The sequence below is a fragment of the Eurosta solidaginis genome, chromosome 4, assembly GCF_040869045.1.
Source record: "Eurosta solidaginis isolate ZX-2024a chromosome 4, ASM4086904v1, whole genome shotgun sequence".
In the NCBI taxonomy this organism is placed as follows: Eukaryota; Metazoa; Arthropoda; class Insecta; order Diptera; family Tephritidae; genus Eurosta; species Eurosta solidaginis.
In genome coordinates this window covers 123,483,158-123,500,814 of record NC_090322.1, presented here as the reverse complement: position 1 = coordinate 123,500,814, position 17,657 = coordinate 123,483,158, and the positions used below count along the sequence as shown (strand labels likewise).

At 36.5% G+C, this 17,657-nt stretch overlaps 1 protein-coding gene across 5 annotated transcripts in view; it reads right to left on the bottom strand.

The window, feature by feature from the left end:
• Positions 1-17,657, bottom strand: part of LOC137250254 (translation factor waclaw, mitochondrial-like) — a 118,356-nt gene that overhangs the window by 88,357 nt on the left and 12,342 nt on the right. For 2 of the 5 annotated variants that reach the window (XR_010952878.1, XR_010952879.1), the window contains exons 6-7: positions 17,166-17,611; positions 16,896-17,082 (exon numbers count right to left, since the gene is read on the bottom strand). Coding sequence is in view for 1 of the 5 variants with exons in the window: in XM_067782738.1 (XP_067638839.1) it covers positions 16,957-17,082; positions 17,166-17,611 (572 nt within the window). In the remaining 4 variants the exon portion in view is untranslated. Of the gene's footprint in view, positions 1-16,895; positions 17,083-17,165; positions 17,612-17,657 lie in introns of those variants that run through there. The other 3 variants (XM_067782738.1, XM_067782735.1, XM_067782734.1) reach the window with 3 other exon arrangements.

Here is a 17,657-nt window from a genome sequence, read left to right as displayed (position 1 = left end):
GTGGACCAGGGGTGACTCTAGAATTTGTTTGTACTATATGGGTATCAAATGAAAGGTGTTAATGAGTATTTTGAAAGGGAGTGGGCCTTAGTTCTATAGGTGGACGCCTTTTCGGAATATCGTTATAAAAGTGGGCCAGGGTTGACTCTAGAATGCGTTTGTACAATATGGGTATCAAAACGAAAGGTGTTAATAAGTGTTTTAAAAGGGAGTGGGCCTTAGTTCTATAGGTGGACGCCTTTTCGGAATATCGTTATAAAAGTGGACCAGGGGTGACTCTAGAATGCGTTTGTATTATATGGGTATCAAATGAAAGGTGTTAATGAGTATTTTAAAAGGGCGTGGGCCTTAGTTCTATAGGTGGACGCCTTTTCGAGATATCGCCATAAAGGTGGACCAGGGGTGACTCTAGAATTTGTTTGTACGATATGGGTATCAAATGAAAGATGTTAATGAGTATTTTAAAAGGGCGTGCGCCTTAGTTCTATAGGTGGACGCCTTTTCGAAATATCGCCATAAAGGTGGACCAAGGGTGACTCTAGAATTTGTTTGTACGATATGGGTATCAAATGAAAGGTGTTAATGAGTATTTTAAAAATGAGTGGGCCTTAGTTCTATATGTGGACGCCTTTTCGAGATATCGCCATAAACGTGGACCAGGGGTGACTCTATAATTTGTTTGTACGATATGGGTATCAAATGAAAGGTGTTAATGAGTATTTTAAAAGGGCGTGCGCCTTAGTTCTATAGGTGGACGCCTTTTCGAAATATCGCCATAAAGGTGGACCAAGGGTGACTCTAGAATTTGTTTGTACGATATGGGTATCAAATGAAAGGTGTTAATGAGTATTTTAAAAATGAGTGGGCCTTAGTTCTATATGTGGACTCCTTTTCGAGATATCGCCATAAACGTGGACCAGGGGTGACTCTATAATTTGTTTGTACGATATGGGTATCAAATGAAAGGTGTTAATGAGTATTTTAAAAGGGCGTGCGCCTTAGTTCTATAGGTGGACGCCTTTTCGAAATATCGCCATAAAGGTGGACCAGGGGTGACTCTAGAATTTGTTTGTACGATATGGGTATCAAATGAAAGGTGTTAATGAGTATTTTAAAAATGAGTGGGCCTTAGTTCTATATGTGGACGCCTTTTCGAGATATCGCCATAAACGTGGACCAGGGGCGACTCTAGAATTTGTTTGTACGATATGGGTATCAAATGAAAGGTGTTAATGAGTATTTTAAAAGGGCGTGCGCCTTAGTTCTATAGGTGGACGCCTTTTCGAAATATCGCCATAAAGGTGGACCAAGGGTGACTCTAGAATGTGTTTGTACGATATGGGTATCAAATTAAAGGTATTAATGGGGGTTTTAAAAGGGAGTGGCCCTTAGTTGTATATGTGAAGGCGTTTTCGAGATATCGACCAAAATGTGGACCAGGGTGATCCAGAACATCATCTGTCGGGTACCGCTAATTTATTTATATATGTAATACCACGAACAATATTCCTTCCAAGATTCCAAGGGCTTTTGATTTCGCCCTGCAAAACTTTTTCATTTTCTTCTACTTAATAGGTAGGTGTCACACCCATTTTACCAAGTTTTTTTCTAAAGTTATATTTTGCGTCAATAGACCAATACAATTACCATGTTTCATCCCTTTTTTCGTATTTGGTATATAATTATGGCATTTTTTTCATGTTTCGTAATTTTCGATATCGAAAAAGTGGGCGTGGTCATAGTCGGATTTCGGCCATTTTTTACACCAATACAAAGTGAGTTCAGATAAGTACGTCAACTGAGTTTAGTAAAGATATATCGATTTTTGCTCAAGTTATCGTGTTAACGGCCGAGCGGAAGGACAGACGGTCGACTGTGTATAAAAACTGGGCGTGGCTTCAACCGATTTCGCCCTTTTCCACAGAAAACAGTTATCGTCCTAGGAGCTAAGCCTTTACCAAATTTCACAAGGATTGGTTAATTTTTGTTCGACTTATGGCATTAAAAGCATCCTAGACAAATTAAATGAAAAAGGGCGGAGCCACTCCCATTTTGAAATTTTCTTTTATTTTTGTATTTTGTTGCACCATATCATTACTGGAGTTGAATGTTGACTTAATTTACTTATATACTGTAAAGATATTAACTTTTCTTTTAAAATTTGAATTTAAAAAAAAAAATTTTTTAAAAGTGGGCGTGGTCGTTTTCCGATTTTGCTAATTTTTATTAAGCAGGCATATAGTAATGAGTGTAACGTTCCTGCCAAATTTAATCATGATATCTTCAACGACTGCCAAATTACAGCTTGCAAAACTTCTAAATTACCTTCTTTTAAAAGTGGGCGGTGCCACGCCCATTGTCCAAAATTTTACTAGTTTTCTATTCTGCGTCATAAGTTCAACTCACCTACCAAGTTTCATCGCTTTATCCGTATTTGGTAAGGAATTATCGCACTTTTTCGATTTTTCGAAATTTTCGATATCGAAAAAGTGGGCGTGGCTATTGTCCGATATCGTTCATTTTAAATAGCGATCTGAGATGAGTGCCCAGGAACCTACATACCAAATTTCATCAAGATACCTCAAAATTTACTCAAGTTATCGTGTTAACGGACAGACGGACGGACGGGCGGACATGGCTCAATCGAATTTTTTTTCGATACCGATGATTTTGATATATGGAAGTCTATATATATCTCGATTCCTTTATACCTGTACAACCAACCGTTATCCAATCAAAGTTAATATACTCTGTGAGCTCTGCTCAACTGAGTATAATAAAAAGAAACTATTTTTCCGGCAACTAGTTTGCAACTTATAAAAACGGAACTACGATCGCAATGCAGAATAAACAAACTCGAACGATTCGAAGTTGGATCGAAAGAGATTGGAACACAGAATACCAAAATTGCCAAATCGAAAAAATTCCAATCCAAGTCGAAATGCAGAATAGGGCTGATTATTTAACTATTCTTAAACCAGATAGTTCTCGAGTTGATATCCAACTTCATTCTCCAGTCACTATCCAACCTTTGAGAAATTTTGTAAAATTAAAAGTTTTCAATTGATTGTTGTTGTTGTTGTTGTAGCGATAAGGTTGCTCCCCGAAGGTTTTGGGGAGTGTTATCGATGTAATGGTCCTTTGCCGGATACAGATCCGGTACGCTCCGGTACCACAGCACCATTAAGGTGCTAGCCCGACCATCTCGGGAACGATTTTTGTGGCGACATTAAACCTTCAGGCCATCCCCTCCCTCCCCACCCCCAAGTTCCATGAGGAGCTTGGGGTCGCCAGAGCCTCGTCTGTTAGTGAAACAGGATTCGCCGCGGATAGGTGAGGTTGCCAATTGGGTTTGGAGAAGCTATATATTGCTCTGGCAACCTGAAGGGTTGCGCTACACAGCCCCTTGAATCTGGTATTCTAGTCGCCTCTTACGACTAGCGCGGGAATATTCTGACCCCCTAACCCGCTGGGGTTGAATTGATCTCCAATTAATATTTTCCAATTATTATCCTAATTTCGAGAGATTTTGAGTTTGAAAGTTCCCTCTTTTTCTGAGTACGCTATGATTCTCGAGTTGAGCCACTGTTTCGAAACAACTCTTGAGATTTTAGAAGTATGCCTAGTTATCAACATGAGCTCTAATGGTACTCAAGCCCAAATGCTTGTTGGGTATATTCGACGCCATTTCCTACGAACGCAAATAACTGATAGATTAATCCTGGCAGATCGGCCGTTTAAGCTTAGCTTAAACTTCAGTTAAAGTAGACTGAAAAACTGCAGAATAAGTTTAAGCGTAGTTTAACTGACAAACTGAGTTGAACTTGTACTGAAAAACCGGGCCTTAAGCACACAAAACAAACAACAACAGCATTTCCAGTGTAGAGCTGTGTATGTAATGTTCGGTTTCACCCGAACTTAAGACTTCCTTACTTGTTTTAAACTATATTTATGTTATTTATGCCTAGTTTTTCAGTGCGAGTTTAAACTCCAGTTAAAGTTCACTAGTGTTTAACCCTGCCACTTCAGCCTCTTAAGCTGAGATGAGCATCAAAATTTTGTTATGGAACAAAGTGGCAAGGTTAATAAACTCTAGTTAACTTTAACTAAAGTTTAAACTCCCACTGAAAAACCAGGCATTATAGTTCCTTTTTTATATATTCTTACGGAATGGATTCCAAGCCCGAAAAGGCGTTCGAACGCATCAAAGTAGCATTTTTTCTAATTTAATTGTTTTCATGCGCGTAACAGCAAACTTCAAGCTGATTTTAATATCAGCTAATGTCTTGTTATTTACTTCTTTTAATTATACAGAATTAACTTGCGGTGAATTTTTGCGACTTTGTTAATATTTTTGTAAATATTTATTTATTATGCAAATATGCTTATACAAACATTTTTGGCTTGTATTTCATTGTTATTAAAAATTTACCAAATCAAACCACGCGCAGTTTCGAACTGTCGAGCGCATGTAAATGCTTACTATGGAGGTTTTTGTTGTTGTTCTATTAACGATAAAGACACTCCCCGAAGATTTAGGGGAATGTTACCGATGTTGATGGTCCTTTCCGGATAAAGGTCCGGTACGTTCCGGTAACAAAGAACCATTAAGATACTAGCCACACCATCTCGGGAACAACTAATACGACCACATTAAATCGTCTATGCCAGGCCGCCCCCAACCCCCTAGTTCCATGAGGAGATTGGGGTCGCCAGAGCTTCGCCTGCTAAAAATGTGTATGATACATTCATACTTGTAACAGCATTGCCCTCGCGTAGGTTAGGTTGACAATTGGGTTAAGGAAGCTTTGAAGCTATTAAGCTTTGTATTGCGCTTGGTGGGTTTTTTCGCACGGAAACATTTAGAAACGCCTACGCATGTACAAGTCTACGTGTGCCTATGGAGTTTCGCTAAAAGCATTGCGTTTTCTAAACATACGTACATACATTTATATATTCGTGTATGCTACTTTCTTACTTAATTGGTGCTTAACCGTTAAAACGATTATGGCAATCCACAAGGCTTCTTTGTTGAATTAACTGGCGCAAATTGCTCACAGCAAGGGAATTTAAATCGATTTCCACCTTTCTTACAAGGGAGTGGGGCCGCCCTCGTCCTCTGCTTCTATAGGCGGGTTCCTATAAAAATACTTTCTTAGCCGGAGCATCATCTTTCGTTCGCACAATATGGCCTAGCCAGCGTAGCTGCTGTGTTTTAATTCGCTGGACTATGTTGATGTCTGCGTAAAGCTCGTACGGCTCATCACTAAATCTTTTTCGGTACTCGCCATCGACAACGCGTAGAAAAACTTTTCTCTCGAACACTTCTAGAGCCGTCACATCTGAAGTTGTTCTTGTTGTTGTAGCAGTTCTGATGTTGTCATGGTCCATGCTTCTGCGCCATATAGGAGGAGGAGAACGATGTGACTTGTAGAGCATGAGCATAGCGGCATATATGTAGGTCGAAGGCGGCTTTAAAATCGACGAAGAGGTGATATATGTAAAATTTTTTTTTCGCGGGTACTTTACACGATTTTTCGCATAGTGAAAATCTGGTCTATAATAGATTTACCAGGTCTCAAGCCGCACTGATAAAGTCCAATGAGGCGATTTACGGTGGTCTACAATCTTTCGCACAATACGCTTGACAGGACCGTATATGCGATATTAAGAAGGCTGATGCCGTGATATTTGCCGAAATTTGCAAGATTCCCCTTGTTGTGGACTGGGCAAAGAACGCGTATATTTCAATCGTCAGGCATGCACTCGTCCGTATTTCGCAAAGAAGCTGATGCATGCGGCCTACCAACTCCTCGCCGAAGTATTTGAATAGCTCCGCTCAGGCTTTTTAATCTGGTTATTGTTCTTTTGACTTTGTCATAATCGGATGGGGGCATTAATTCCATCATCGTCGTTTGCTGGATCGTGTTCATCATACCTGGACGATGTTGTTTAATACTTTAAGTAGGTTTAAATACCGGTTAGCATTTATCGCAAAGCAACTACGATTAATTTCGTGTAGCGGTCGATAGAAGTGAACAATGAATACATTGATACATCCAAAACCTGTCTACAGTAGGTCATATCGATGAGATTCAACGGGTAATGTAGCGCAACCATTTCAAGGCGTTGCAAGCATGGTTTAAGCTTCTCCAACCGAATTGTCAACCTCACCTAACCGTAGTGAACCCTGCTATTTAGCAGCGACGCACTGGCAACCCCGAATTGCTTGGGGAAGGAGTTTGTGGATAGTCGGACTTGTACCTTAGTAGTGCTACTTTCTTTTATTTCCGGATCCAATTCCGGAAACGTGAGCCACCTTATCGCAACAAGAAAAAAAGAGATTTCGACATAGTTTCTCATTAAATTTTGGACATGCTGTGTTACATATTTGAGGAGTTTCAAACCAAAACGTATAAGTGACTCATAAAAAGTTCCTTTACAAAGGAGGAAAAGTGTTCAGTCTTGAATGGAGGCACATTTTCAAACGATACTTATGATATTATAGCAGTCACACACATGCACACAACATTTAATGGACAAATAGCTTTAAAACAGATGGTTGTTTGTAATTATTGCGCTTAAAAAATATAAATGTAAAGCACGATAACCTCCAGAGAGATTTTTGGCCAAGCTTCTCTTCCAATTTGCGTCGTGCTCCTTTCAATTTTTCCTACAAATTTACGGGACCTACTTGCTGAGAAGCTCTTCATGGCAGAAATACACTTGGAGTGCTTGCCAAACACTGCCGAGGGGTGGCCCCGATTAGAAAAATTGTATTCTAACTTGTTTCTAGAATTTTTGATGTTGCTTTGCCTGGGGTGTGAACCCAGGATCTTCGTTGTGGTAGGTGGAGCTCTGTAACATCAAACCACGGTGGCCGCGGTTTGCGTTTTGGTTGGGTAACTTTTGGAATTGTTGCGTTTTGGTTTGGAAGTTATTTGATTACTAGAGCCGGCAGACATTGTGCTTCCCTAAATTTGGTCTATCTGCATACATTTTAATAAAGTTTTTCCGTCTCTGGTCTACTTTCCGGAAAAAGAATCGTAAATACTAATATAGGCAAATTTATATACCAAATTTTAGACAAATCGAATAGGACGTATGTAAATAGGTGTGTGGGTATTATCAATTCATGCCTTTTTTCGGCTTCGCATGCATATTTATCAGTTTTGCCAGGTTGATGCGACTAAATCGAATATCACAATGAAAATTACTTTAAAGCTCTCAGCAACAGCTCTCATTTGATATCCATATTACACACACATTCTAGGGGTATCCGGGTCCACGTTTTGGCCTATATCTCGAGACCCTAGTTATCCAGCGGTATAAAAAGTAATCTGTACTAAAGCACACATCAACAGCTTCAAATTGATACCCATAATGTAAAAACACATCCTAGTGTTACCCTGATCCACGTTTTGGCTTATATCTCGAGACCCTAGTCACAGATAGGTATGAATTACCCTCTACTAAAGCACTGATCAACAGCTTTCATTTGTTATCCATATTCTATAAAAACACTTTCTGGGGGTACTCGAGTTCACGTTTTCGCCTATATCTCGAGACCCTAGTCACCCAGGGGTACGAAAAATACCCCGTATCAAAGTACTCATAAACAGCTTCCATTTAATACCCATATTGTACAAACATATCCCAGGATTACCCAGGTCCACGTTTTGATCCCAATACCCTAGCCAGAACGAGATAAAATGTCCTATGTCCGTCTCCTGGTTCTTAGCTACCTCTCCACCAATTTGCAGAAAAATCGGTTCATCCGTTCTTGAGTTATAAATAGTGTAACTAACACCACTTTCTTTTATATACATATATAAAAGATGTGCACTTTGGTGTGAATAGTATTTGCTATTTATAGAAGAGGTTTGGTAACATTATTTCAGCGACCCTGAAAAAAATTCTTGGATCATGTGTACCATTTCTGTCATATTAGTACTCCAATATGAAGTACTTACATAGCCCAGCTCTAGTGTTGCCTGTGAGTAGTCCATTAAGTTTTTTTTTTTGGAAAGTTCTCGCCTGTCGCCTGTATGGAGTATTCCGAACTAAAGTAGGTGATCCTGGCTCAGGACATCGCAATTTAAGTAAATCGGATCAAACTTTATATGTATGAGGATCAGTTATGGAGTACTTGTATACCCCTTGAATACTCTTAAAGTACTCCTTAAATCGACCCTATGGAGTATACTGCCGTCCGTAGCAAAGAGTCAGTAAAGTGTAAAAAGTAAAATTGGAAAAAAATTTATTTTTATTTGGGAAATTAAAGATTTTTCAAGTAAACTTCATATTTAAGGCATTGTTTTATCTTTCATTGTGAATTTTAAATGAGCATTTGTTTAGGTAATGAGTAAATTGTAATCGCAGAAATTTATTGGCATTAAAATTCCTCAGAGGCAGTTTACCAGTATACCCCATTCATACAAACTTAACAAAATTTTCAACTAAAAAATGTAAAAACTGTATAAATTTATTGCGTTTTGGTATTAAACGCATTTTTTGGACAGCTGCAGAATGGCTAAATTTTTACTTCTAATGAATATTATTACATAGGTTTAAGAAAGTGAAGTAAAATCCCACCAATATCTCAAAAAGAGTTAAGGGTGCACTTATTGCGTTTGGTTTGGAACTCCGCATTATTTCTACAAGGCAAAGTGAGAAGGTTTTTTTGGCAGAAATACACTCGGAAAATTTAGCAAACCCCTGCCTTAAGGCAACACCGTTTATACACATTTTTATTAAGAAATTTGATGTTACTTTTCACTGGACTTGCAATTGAAACGATACATTTCGATGTGGTAGACTGACACGTCGCTAAATAGAAACTGTTGCTGCCATCCATAGTTTTTTGAGACTATCGACTGCTTCTTCCCCTTCATATATTTGTAGGCAGTTCCTATTCTTATCTAAATACTCATTTTGATTACAAATTGTTTCTTTCCGAAAAACTGTGCGAAAATATGGAAATTTGCTCGAAAATACATATATCTAATATCTCGTTACACAATCGTTGGACGAGCTTGCACGAACTGCACATATAGCATTTTCAGGTCAAATGAAACTTTTTTCATTTTAAATGAAACTTTTTTCATTTCAAATGAATCTTTTTCCATTTCAAATGAACCTTTTTTCATTTTAAATGAAACTTTTTTCAAGTCAAATGAAACCATACTACTAAGGTAATGGTCAGTATATTTATATCGTACTTTATAACGCTATTTATCAAATTTTTGTTTAATACAACTATTTCTAATTAGCCACATTGAAGGCAAAATTTTTGCTTAAATTTTCTTTGTGAATTTAAAAGCTGCAGTTAAGGTCGGCTTAGTTTAACCTTGCCTTTTGATCGTTTCAATATTTTAATGGATAAAGTAGCAGGGTTATACGCTAGGCAACTTATATACTACAGTTTAACCACCCACTGTAAATAAGCACCTATATTTTTTACTTGTATCTACTCCTCTTATATATAAAGCACATTCTTTTTCTACATACACTTCGTTAATAACGTAGGAATAAAGCAACGTAGAGAACAAAGAGAATGAACCAAAGAGCATGATGTGAGCGTATTTCCTATTCAATGTCTGACACTAACTAACACATGGGTTGAATCCTCTGTATTATGCTTTTCTCTTTGACCAACGTCTTACCAAACAACATAGAACGATAGCAAGGTATTGAAAGAAACATTACTTTTACCAACTATATAGTAGAGCATGTGGACTGTGGAGAGATCTTTTTTAACTATGCTGAAAAACATAACCGTAAAAAGTGATATTTTCTACTCTATAGCGCAGTTACATTGCACTTCACTCGCTTGAGCCTTTGAAAACATATATATTTGTTTTTATTCCATTATTTTTCATTGTATATTGTATTTAAATGTAATACTTAGAATATATATGTATATTAGAATGGGTCGATTTATTAACCGATATCGCGCCATCGGTTTTTCGATAGGATTTGGGGTCAGGAAAAAAAGTTTCACTACGCATACCCAAAAAAATAATTTTCGAGCCTGCGACATTTCATTTTTTTTTTTTTTTTTACTTTTTTTGACTTTGATTTTTAAGGGTTTTTTCATGACCTACTAAAAAAATTTTCGGAGATTAAGTTTCCTTTAAACTATTCTGATCTAATTCGTTGTAGTGCGAATAAAAACAAAGTTTATTCCACCTTACGGCCCAACGTTTCGCCAAATTTCCTTGGCATCATCAGGGGCGTAATATTTTTAGATGTGGCGGTTGACAAAATTACAAATGAAAAATAAATAAAATTTACAAAAATTACACAATTAATAACATAGAAAATCTGGACCATCGATTTGTGGTACACTTTGTAACATTAAACACTATGAACACTATAAAATGTTTATTTGATTGTATAATTTTCATGTATACCAACGTTTTTAGCGGACGTTTTTGGGTCGGACAGGGTATACATATGAAAATTTTTTTAGTAGGTCATGAAAAAACCCTTAACAATCAAAGTCAACAGAAACCGCTGTGATGGCTGAATGGTTATAGCAGCGGCGCCCAAACGTTGCCGATGAAGGAATTTAGCAGTTCCCGAAATGGATCTATACAACGAGCTTTGGCAGTTGTCTAAATTTTTTCTTTCTTCTATTCTAATTTAAAAATTTTTTCAATTAAGAAAAAATTTATCATAACAATAATAATGATAAAAAATTATTGTTAGGCCTTGAGCTCGATTCGAACCCGCGAAAGTCAAAAAAAGTAAAAAAAAAATGAAATTTCGCAGGCTCGCAAATTATTTTTTTGGGTATGCGTAGTGAAACTTTTTTTCCTGACCCCAAATCCTATCGAAAAATCGATGGCGCGATATCGGTTAACAAATCGACCCATTCTAATATATATATTCTAAGTATTACATTTAAATACAATATACAATGAAAAATAATGGAATAAAAACAAATATATATGTTTTCAAAGGCCCAAACGAGTGAAGTGCAATGTAACTGCGCCATAGAGTAGAAAAGATCACCTTTTACGGTTATGTTTTTCAGCATAGTTAAAAAAGATCTCTCCACAGTCCACATGCTCTATTATATAGTTGGTAAAAGTAATGTTTCTCTCAATACTTTGCTATCGTTCTATGTTGTTTGGTAAGACGTTGGTCAAAGAGAAAAGCATAATACAGAGGATTCAACCGAAGTGTTAGTTGGTGTCAGACAGTGTATAGGAAATACGCTCACATCATGCTCTTTGGTTCCTTCTCTTTGTTCTCTACGTTGCTTTATTCCTACGTTATTAACGAAGTATATGTAGAAGAAGAATATGCTTTATATATAAAGGAGTAGATACAAGTAAAAAATATAGGTGCTTATTTTCAGTGGGTGGTTAAACTGTAGTATATAAGTTGCCTAGCATATAACCCTGCTACTTTATCTATTAAAATATTGAAACGATCAAAAGGCAAGGTTAAACTAAGCCGACCTTAACTGCAGCTTAAATTCACAAAGAAAATTTAAGCAAAAATTTTGCCTTCAATGTGGCTAATTAGAAATAGTTGTATTAAAGAAAAATTTGATAAATAGCGTTATAAAGACGATATAAATATATTGATCATTACCTTAGTAGTATGGTTTCATTTGACATGAAACAAGTTTCATATGAAATGAAAAAAGTTTCATTTGAAATGAAAAAAGTTTCATTTAAAATGAAAAAAGGTTCATTTGAAATGAAAAAAGTTTCATTTGACCTGAAAATGCTATATATATAAATGCCTGTTCCGGCATTCGCAAAAACTTGCAACGATTTTCAATCCTCGCCGATTTGAGGAAATCACAACAGCTTTTCAAAACGAGATCGAGTGATTTTATCAAACTCGAAGCTTTATATATTCATATGTATGATAAATGTTGACGATGAAGGAGTATAGCAACTCCCGATATATATCTATACAACGGGCTATGACAGTTGTCTAAAGTTTTTTTCTTTCTTCTATTCTTATTAAAAAAAACTTCCAACTTTGAAAAAACAAATCATAACAATAATAACACTGTGCAGCAGCCGGCTGGGTATTGGCCCAAACCCACTTTTTTGTAGAGATTTTCAAAGTTAGCCTCCAAAAAATAGATATCGGCTTTCGAAATTCTACATTTCGCAATTTTATTTTATATTTTTGTTAACGCGTTCAGCAAATTAAAAAGGTAAAAATGTGGTCCTGGTCCGCTTTTTCTGTTTTACGAGGTGAAAAGTCGAATTATAGAATTTTCGCAACCCATATACAAAATCTTAATATTGCTGTGAAGGTGGTTAAATGGCCTTTATTTTGATATGCATATCTTTAAACTTTATGAAGAAAAATTTGGCAAAACCCCTTTTAAGCGAAAAAATTCCTCTTTTTACCAAAAATTTTTATTTTAACCAACACAATTTCCAGCTGGTAAAACCAGGCATGCTTAACCAACGAAACGATATCATTTCGTTACGATAATCAACGTTAATAAACGAAACGAAGTCATTTCGTTTCGTTTATTAACGTTAAGATCGTCAAATTAACGAAATGATTTCGTTTCGTTTTCTGCCATATCAAAACGAAATCAAATCGTTTATGTTGATTATTAATTTCAAACTATGCTGGCAAAGCTGATTGATGGCGGAGTCATTAAAGGTGAAAGCATTATCCAAGCTGATTGCAACTTTTCTCATGAATTTTGACAGTACGAACATTTCTCAGAGTATTTTTGACATTACCACCAACGAATTACACAAACAAATTACATAGAGTTTGTGTGTGTATGTGCGCTTGTTGTTGCCACCTTACGGCTTCACCATGGCTATAGCATTGCCAGCACAATTCAAACATAAAGTATCACGTTTTCGTTAACGTTTTTAACGTTAACGAAAGCTTTTCGTTTCGGTTAAAAACGAGATACAATTTATCTTGATAATTTCTTTATCGATAATATTTCGAAGTGTTTCAACTGAAACGGTGGAAATTTTTTGATAAACGATTAGCTTAACGTTAAGGTGCATCCCTGGGTAAAACTATTGAATATTAAATAAATCATAAACTTGCATTAAATATGCTTAATAATTTGGGAAAAATTTAAACAACGTGACATCAGGACGGACAAGGCGACAGCTGTTTCCATTATACCTTTTAAATCTCTTCAAAGCCTTTTCTCCCGGGAGTGGGAGTCGAACCCGCACTCATACGATAGTTGAAATGGTTACATTAAATATGCTATTTTCAAATCAAAGCACTGCATTTTTATACTTATGATCTCTTAACAGTACTTATGTCCATTGTGCTTCCCAACAAATGATGGCCCTCAAGTAAGTGTGCGATGCTTTTAAAGTAAGTAAATGAGAATAGCTGAGATTTAGTACTCATTCAATAGCATCAAATATTTGATAAGTGTATAATACCAGCTCTAAAATAAAAAAATTTCTGAAAAAGAATGTGAAGTAATTCTGCAATCGAACTTTTGTTTTGTGTGCGCTAAATTTATTATTAAAACAAGTTTGATAATTACTACTCCAGTAGTGGAATCACTCCATACGCAGTATTTTGATCAGCCGATTATAAAAGGCGAGTCATGGGCTCCCAACAAGATATGCCGAATCTGCTATAACCATTTACAAAAATGGTCTACCAAAGAAATTAATCAATTGCCCTTTGGAGGTCCGCAATTTGGTATAAACCAGGTAATTATGTACTTAGATACAGTATTGTATATGACCATGATATAACTATTTTTTTTTTAGATGTACATAACAGAAGCACTTGTCAAATTGAAATTGACCATGACCAGGGCCTTAACGGTGTAGATTAAGAAAATAATGTTGTTTCAAACAATATGTAAAATCATTTGTAATATGTATATCTTTTAAAAAATTTAGCTTAACAAAACACAAGTTTAACTGCAGTTGTACTGTGTAGTCAAGCTTTATTTGATTTATTTGTACAAAATTGTTATGTAGAGACTGGTTTAGTTGTCGTTTTTACACACATTTAAATCATGGCATAGATGATCGTCATAATTTGTTGGGAACACAGTAGACATAAGTACTGTTAAGAGCTCAAAAGTATAAAAACGCAGTGCTTCGATTTGAAAATAGCACATTTAATGCAAGTTTATGATTTATTTAATATTCAATAGTTTTACCAGCTAGAAATTGTGTTGGTTAAAAGCAATTTTTGGTAAAAAAAAAGTATTTTTTCGCTTAAACAGGGGTTTTGCCAATTTCTTCTCTAAAGATATGTATATCAAAATAGAGACCATTTAACCACCTTCACATCAATACTAAGATTTTTGATATGTGTAGCGAAAAATTCGGAAATATCAAGTTTTTCATATTTTCGAAGTTTTGACTTTTCACCTCGTTAACAGCTGTTATACTACATTTCTCAAAAAAAGAATCCAGCCCTTCTAATAAGGGAAAAGAGCGGACCACGATCACATTTTTACTTTTTTAATTTGCTGAACGCGTTAACAAAAAAACTTAGGAAAACGGATATAGTACTTTTTATACTTAAGCCTCAATCTCATCAACAAAGTTGGTTTGGTCCAATACCCAGAAAAAAATTTGATTTTGTCGCATAGTGTAATGACAGCACGGAGCTCGATTCGAACTCGGGATCAGAATTTATTTACTCCAAAACGTACCTGCGAAACGCTCGCTCTAAGCACGTGACCCTTAGTATCTTAGAAAACAAACAAACATCCATCTCCTGCTAGTTAGTTCTGATAGTAAATTTGGTTTCCAACTTTATCCTTTCGGCTTCCCTGCGATCAAAGAGGCAGCGCGCAGTTCAAAGTTATAGTTGTTGGAGCAATGCTTTGCTCCATCCAATAGGTACGACCAGAAAAAAAGTGGTGTGGTTACCCACTGCAATTGAAAAGATGGTTGGTGTCATGTGGGAACACGTTGCGAGCAGGACATACATTTTGTATATCGGGGTTGATTTTGGATAGGTAGGAATTTAACCTGTTACAGTATCTAGATCGAAGTTGACGGTCGTCTCCTGGAGAGGTTGCTTTCCTCTACTGCGAGTTTGGGGTGTTTGACTTAAAGACTTGGGGGGCTCGCCGGGTGATTCCTTGCATAGAGGTCCAAGACCCTTTTGAGGATAACTCTAAGGAGCCGATGCTCTGGCGACCCCAAATTAATTTACTTTATTTATTTATTTAAGTTGAGTCTTTGAATTTATAGATTCTTACAGACTATATTATGCAAATTCCTCACGGATCTAGGGGGTGGGAGGGCGTGATGGCCTAGGTTTCATGTGGTCATACCAAATCGTTCCCGATATGGTTGAGCTAGTACCTTAATGGTGCTTGGTACTGGTACGTACCGGATCTGCATCTGGCAAAGGACCATCAGCATCGATAACATTCCCCACCGCCTTCGGGTAGTATCCTTATCGCTATAACAACAACAAAATATAATCTTAGCCCTTTTTGATTTATAAGCATTATAAAATGTTACGGTCGCGACATGGTCGTTTTTTAATTATTTAGGGCGAAATCACCACAACCGGTTGATATATACAAACAAACTAAATGAATCATATATTGATAGTCTAAACAGCTTCTTTCATGTGATATCAATATTGGTGTAAAATATCTTGAGGTCATCCAGGTCCAAACTTCGGTCAACATCTCCAAAACGATTACTGCCACTGAATTCAGCAGACTTGAAATAGTTGTATCCGACCGTTTCCATTTTGATTAAAAATAAATATACCGTTTAAAAATTACACCTTACCTAATGTGAAGGTCGCGCCAAGAAATTTTGGTATTGTAATATTGTGAGCTGATGTTTGACACGTACGCTAGGATGAGCGAAAATTCAAGTTCCCATGTTAATAAATTTTCCCCTTTTCCTGTACGCTCGCGACACCAATTTTTTTTTTAAGTTTAGATGTTTACTGTAAACCATACATACTTCCAAAGATCTTGAGATTTGTTTGGAATTAGAGAAAAATTATGTCAAATCCATCGCAGTTTAATTTGGTGTTTGTAAAAGATGTGCGACTTCGTGAAAAAGTTTTGCAACTGCGAATATGACTTTAAAGTTTTTTTTTTTTAAGTTATCTTGCTTTCAACTTTGAACCGAGCTTATTGCAACTTCCTCACAATATCCGGATGCAAAAAAATGTTAAATAATAATGGAATAGCCTTACTCAAACCCATGTAAACGTTTTTGAATGGTGCAAAATGCAATTTATTATTTGCTTAGAGGGGTCTGATTTCATCGGTACAGGGTTTTATAGAGCGGGTGTCAAGCCGGTTACAAGGTTTGAATTTTAGTCGCCTTACGCGACGGGTATGTCTTACCGCGGGTATATCTAAGCCTCCCTAACCTACTGAAATAAACGCCTAAACCACCTAAAAGACCTATTGCACACTATGGTCCGGTTTTCAGTGCGAGTCTAAAGTCCAGTTCAGTTTGACTAGAGTTTCGTTCTGCCTCTTCGGCCGCTTAGGCTGAGATGAGCACCAAAATTTTATGTTATGGAACAAAGTGGCAAAGGACCATCAACATCGATAATAGTCCCCAAAATCCGCGGGGAGTGTCCTTATCGCTACAACAACAACATAGAAGTACCAGGGTTTGAAAGGTACGATGTTGTGTAAAAATATGGGTTTCGCATTATTGCATGCGTGATGTTACTGGCGTTATCGTATTTGGCATCACGATATACGTAACCGAGTAGCTAAACCTAATGGTTGATTTGATCATTAAATAGTTTATTTTACAAAAAATCCGCCATAGGAAAACTTCAACAATAAATATAACTTAAATCCAGTTGTTTTGGCTTGATTAGACTTATTTAACTCTAATAAACTTCCTTCGCTTCATACATACTGACACTACTTTAAGGACATATTCACAATAACTCACCAATCAAGACTTATTTATTATTAACGTACTTTTAACGATTTTGTTACGATATTCCTTATAACTATCGCTTCAGAACATTGATAAATGTTTCATTTGGTATCCGGATATTAGCAAACATACGCATCTTCTTTTTTCCTTCTGCTTGTTGTTTCAATAGTTTCATACGACGTGTTACATCGCCACCGTACTGTAATAGTGAAATGGTGTTATAAAAATATTTTGGTATAAGGCAATATGTGAAAGAGTATATGGATGTGTGTATATACGTACCAGCTTGGCCGTCACATCCTTCCTATAGGCTTTTAAGGTCTCACGGGCTAACACTTTCCCTCCTACACAGGCTTGTATAGCTATTTGCACCATTTGTCTGGGAACAAGTTCATGTAATTTTGTTACCATTTCTCGGGCAATAGAATTTGCTTTTGTGACATGTACGATGCGACACAATTCTTCTACTGGACGACCGTTGAGGTGAATATCCAGCCGAACAATATTCGTTAAGTGATACCCATGATCTTCATAATTGAAACTCGCATAACCCGAGCTTATAGATTTCAAATGATCATTAAAATCTACTATTATTTCGCTTAGTGGTAATATGAACTTCATTAGAATACGATCATCGTCAATATTTTTCAATGATTCTTGTACACCTCGACGCTCCATGCATAGACCAATTATTTGACCAATATATTCGGTGGGAGTAATAATTGTACCTGTGACGAAAAAGAACAAAATTGTGGTAAAGTAGTACCACTGATT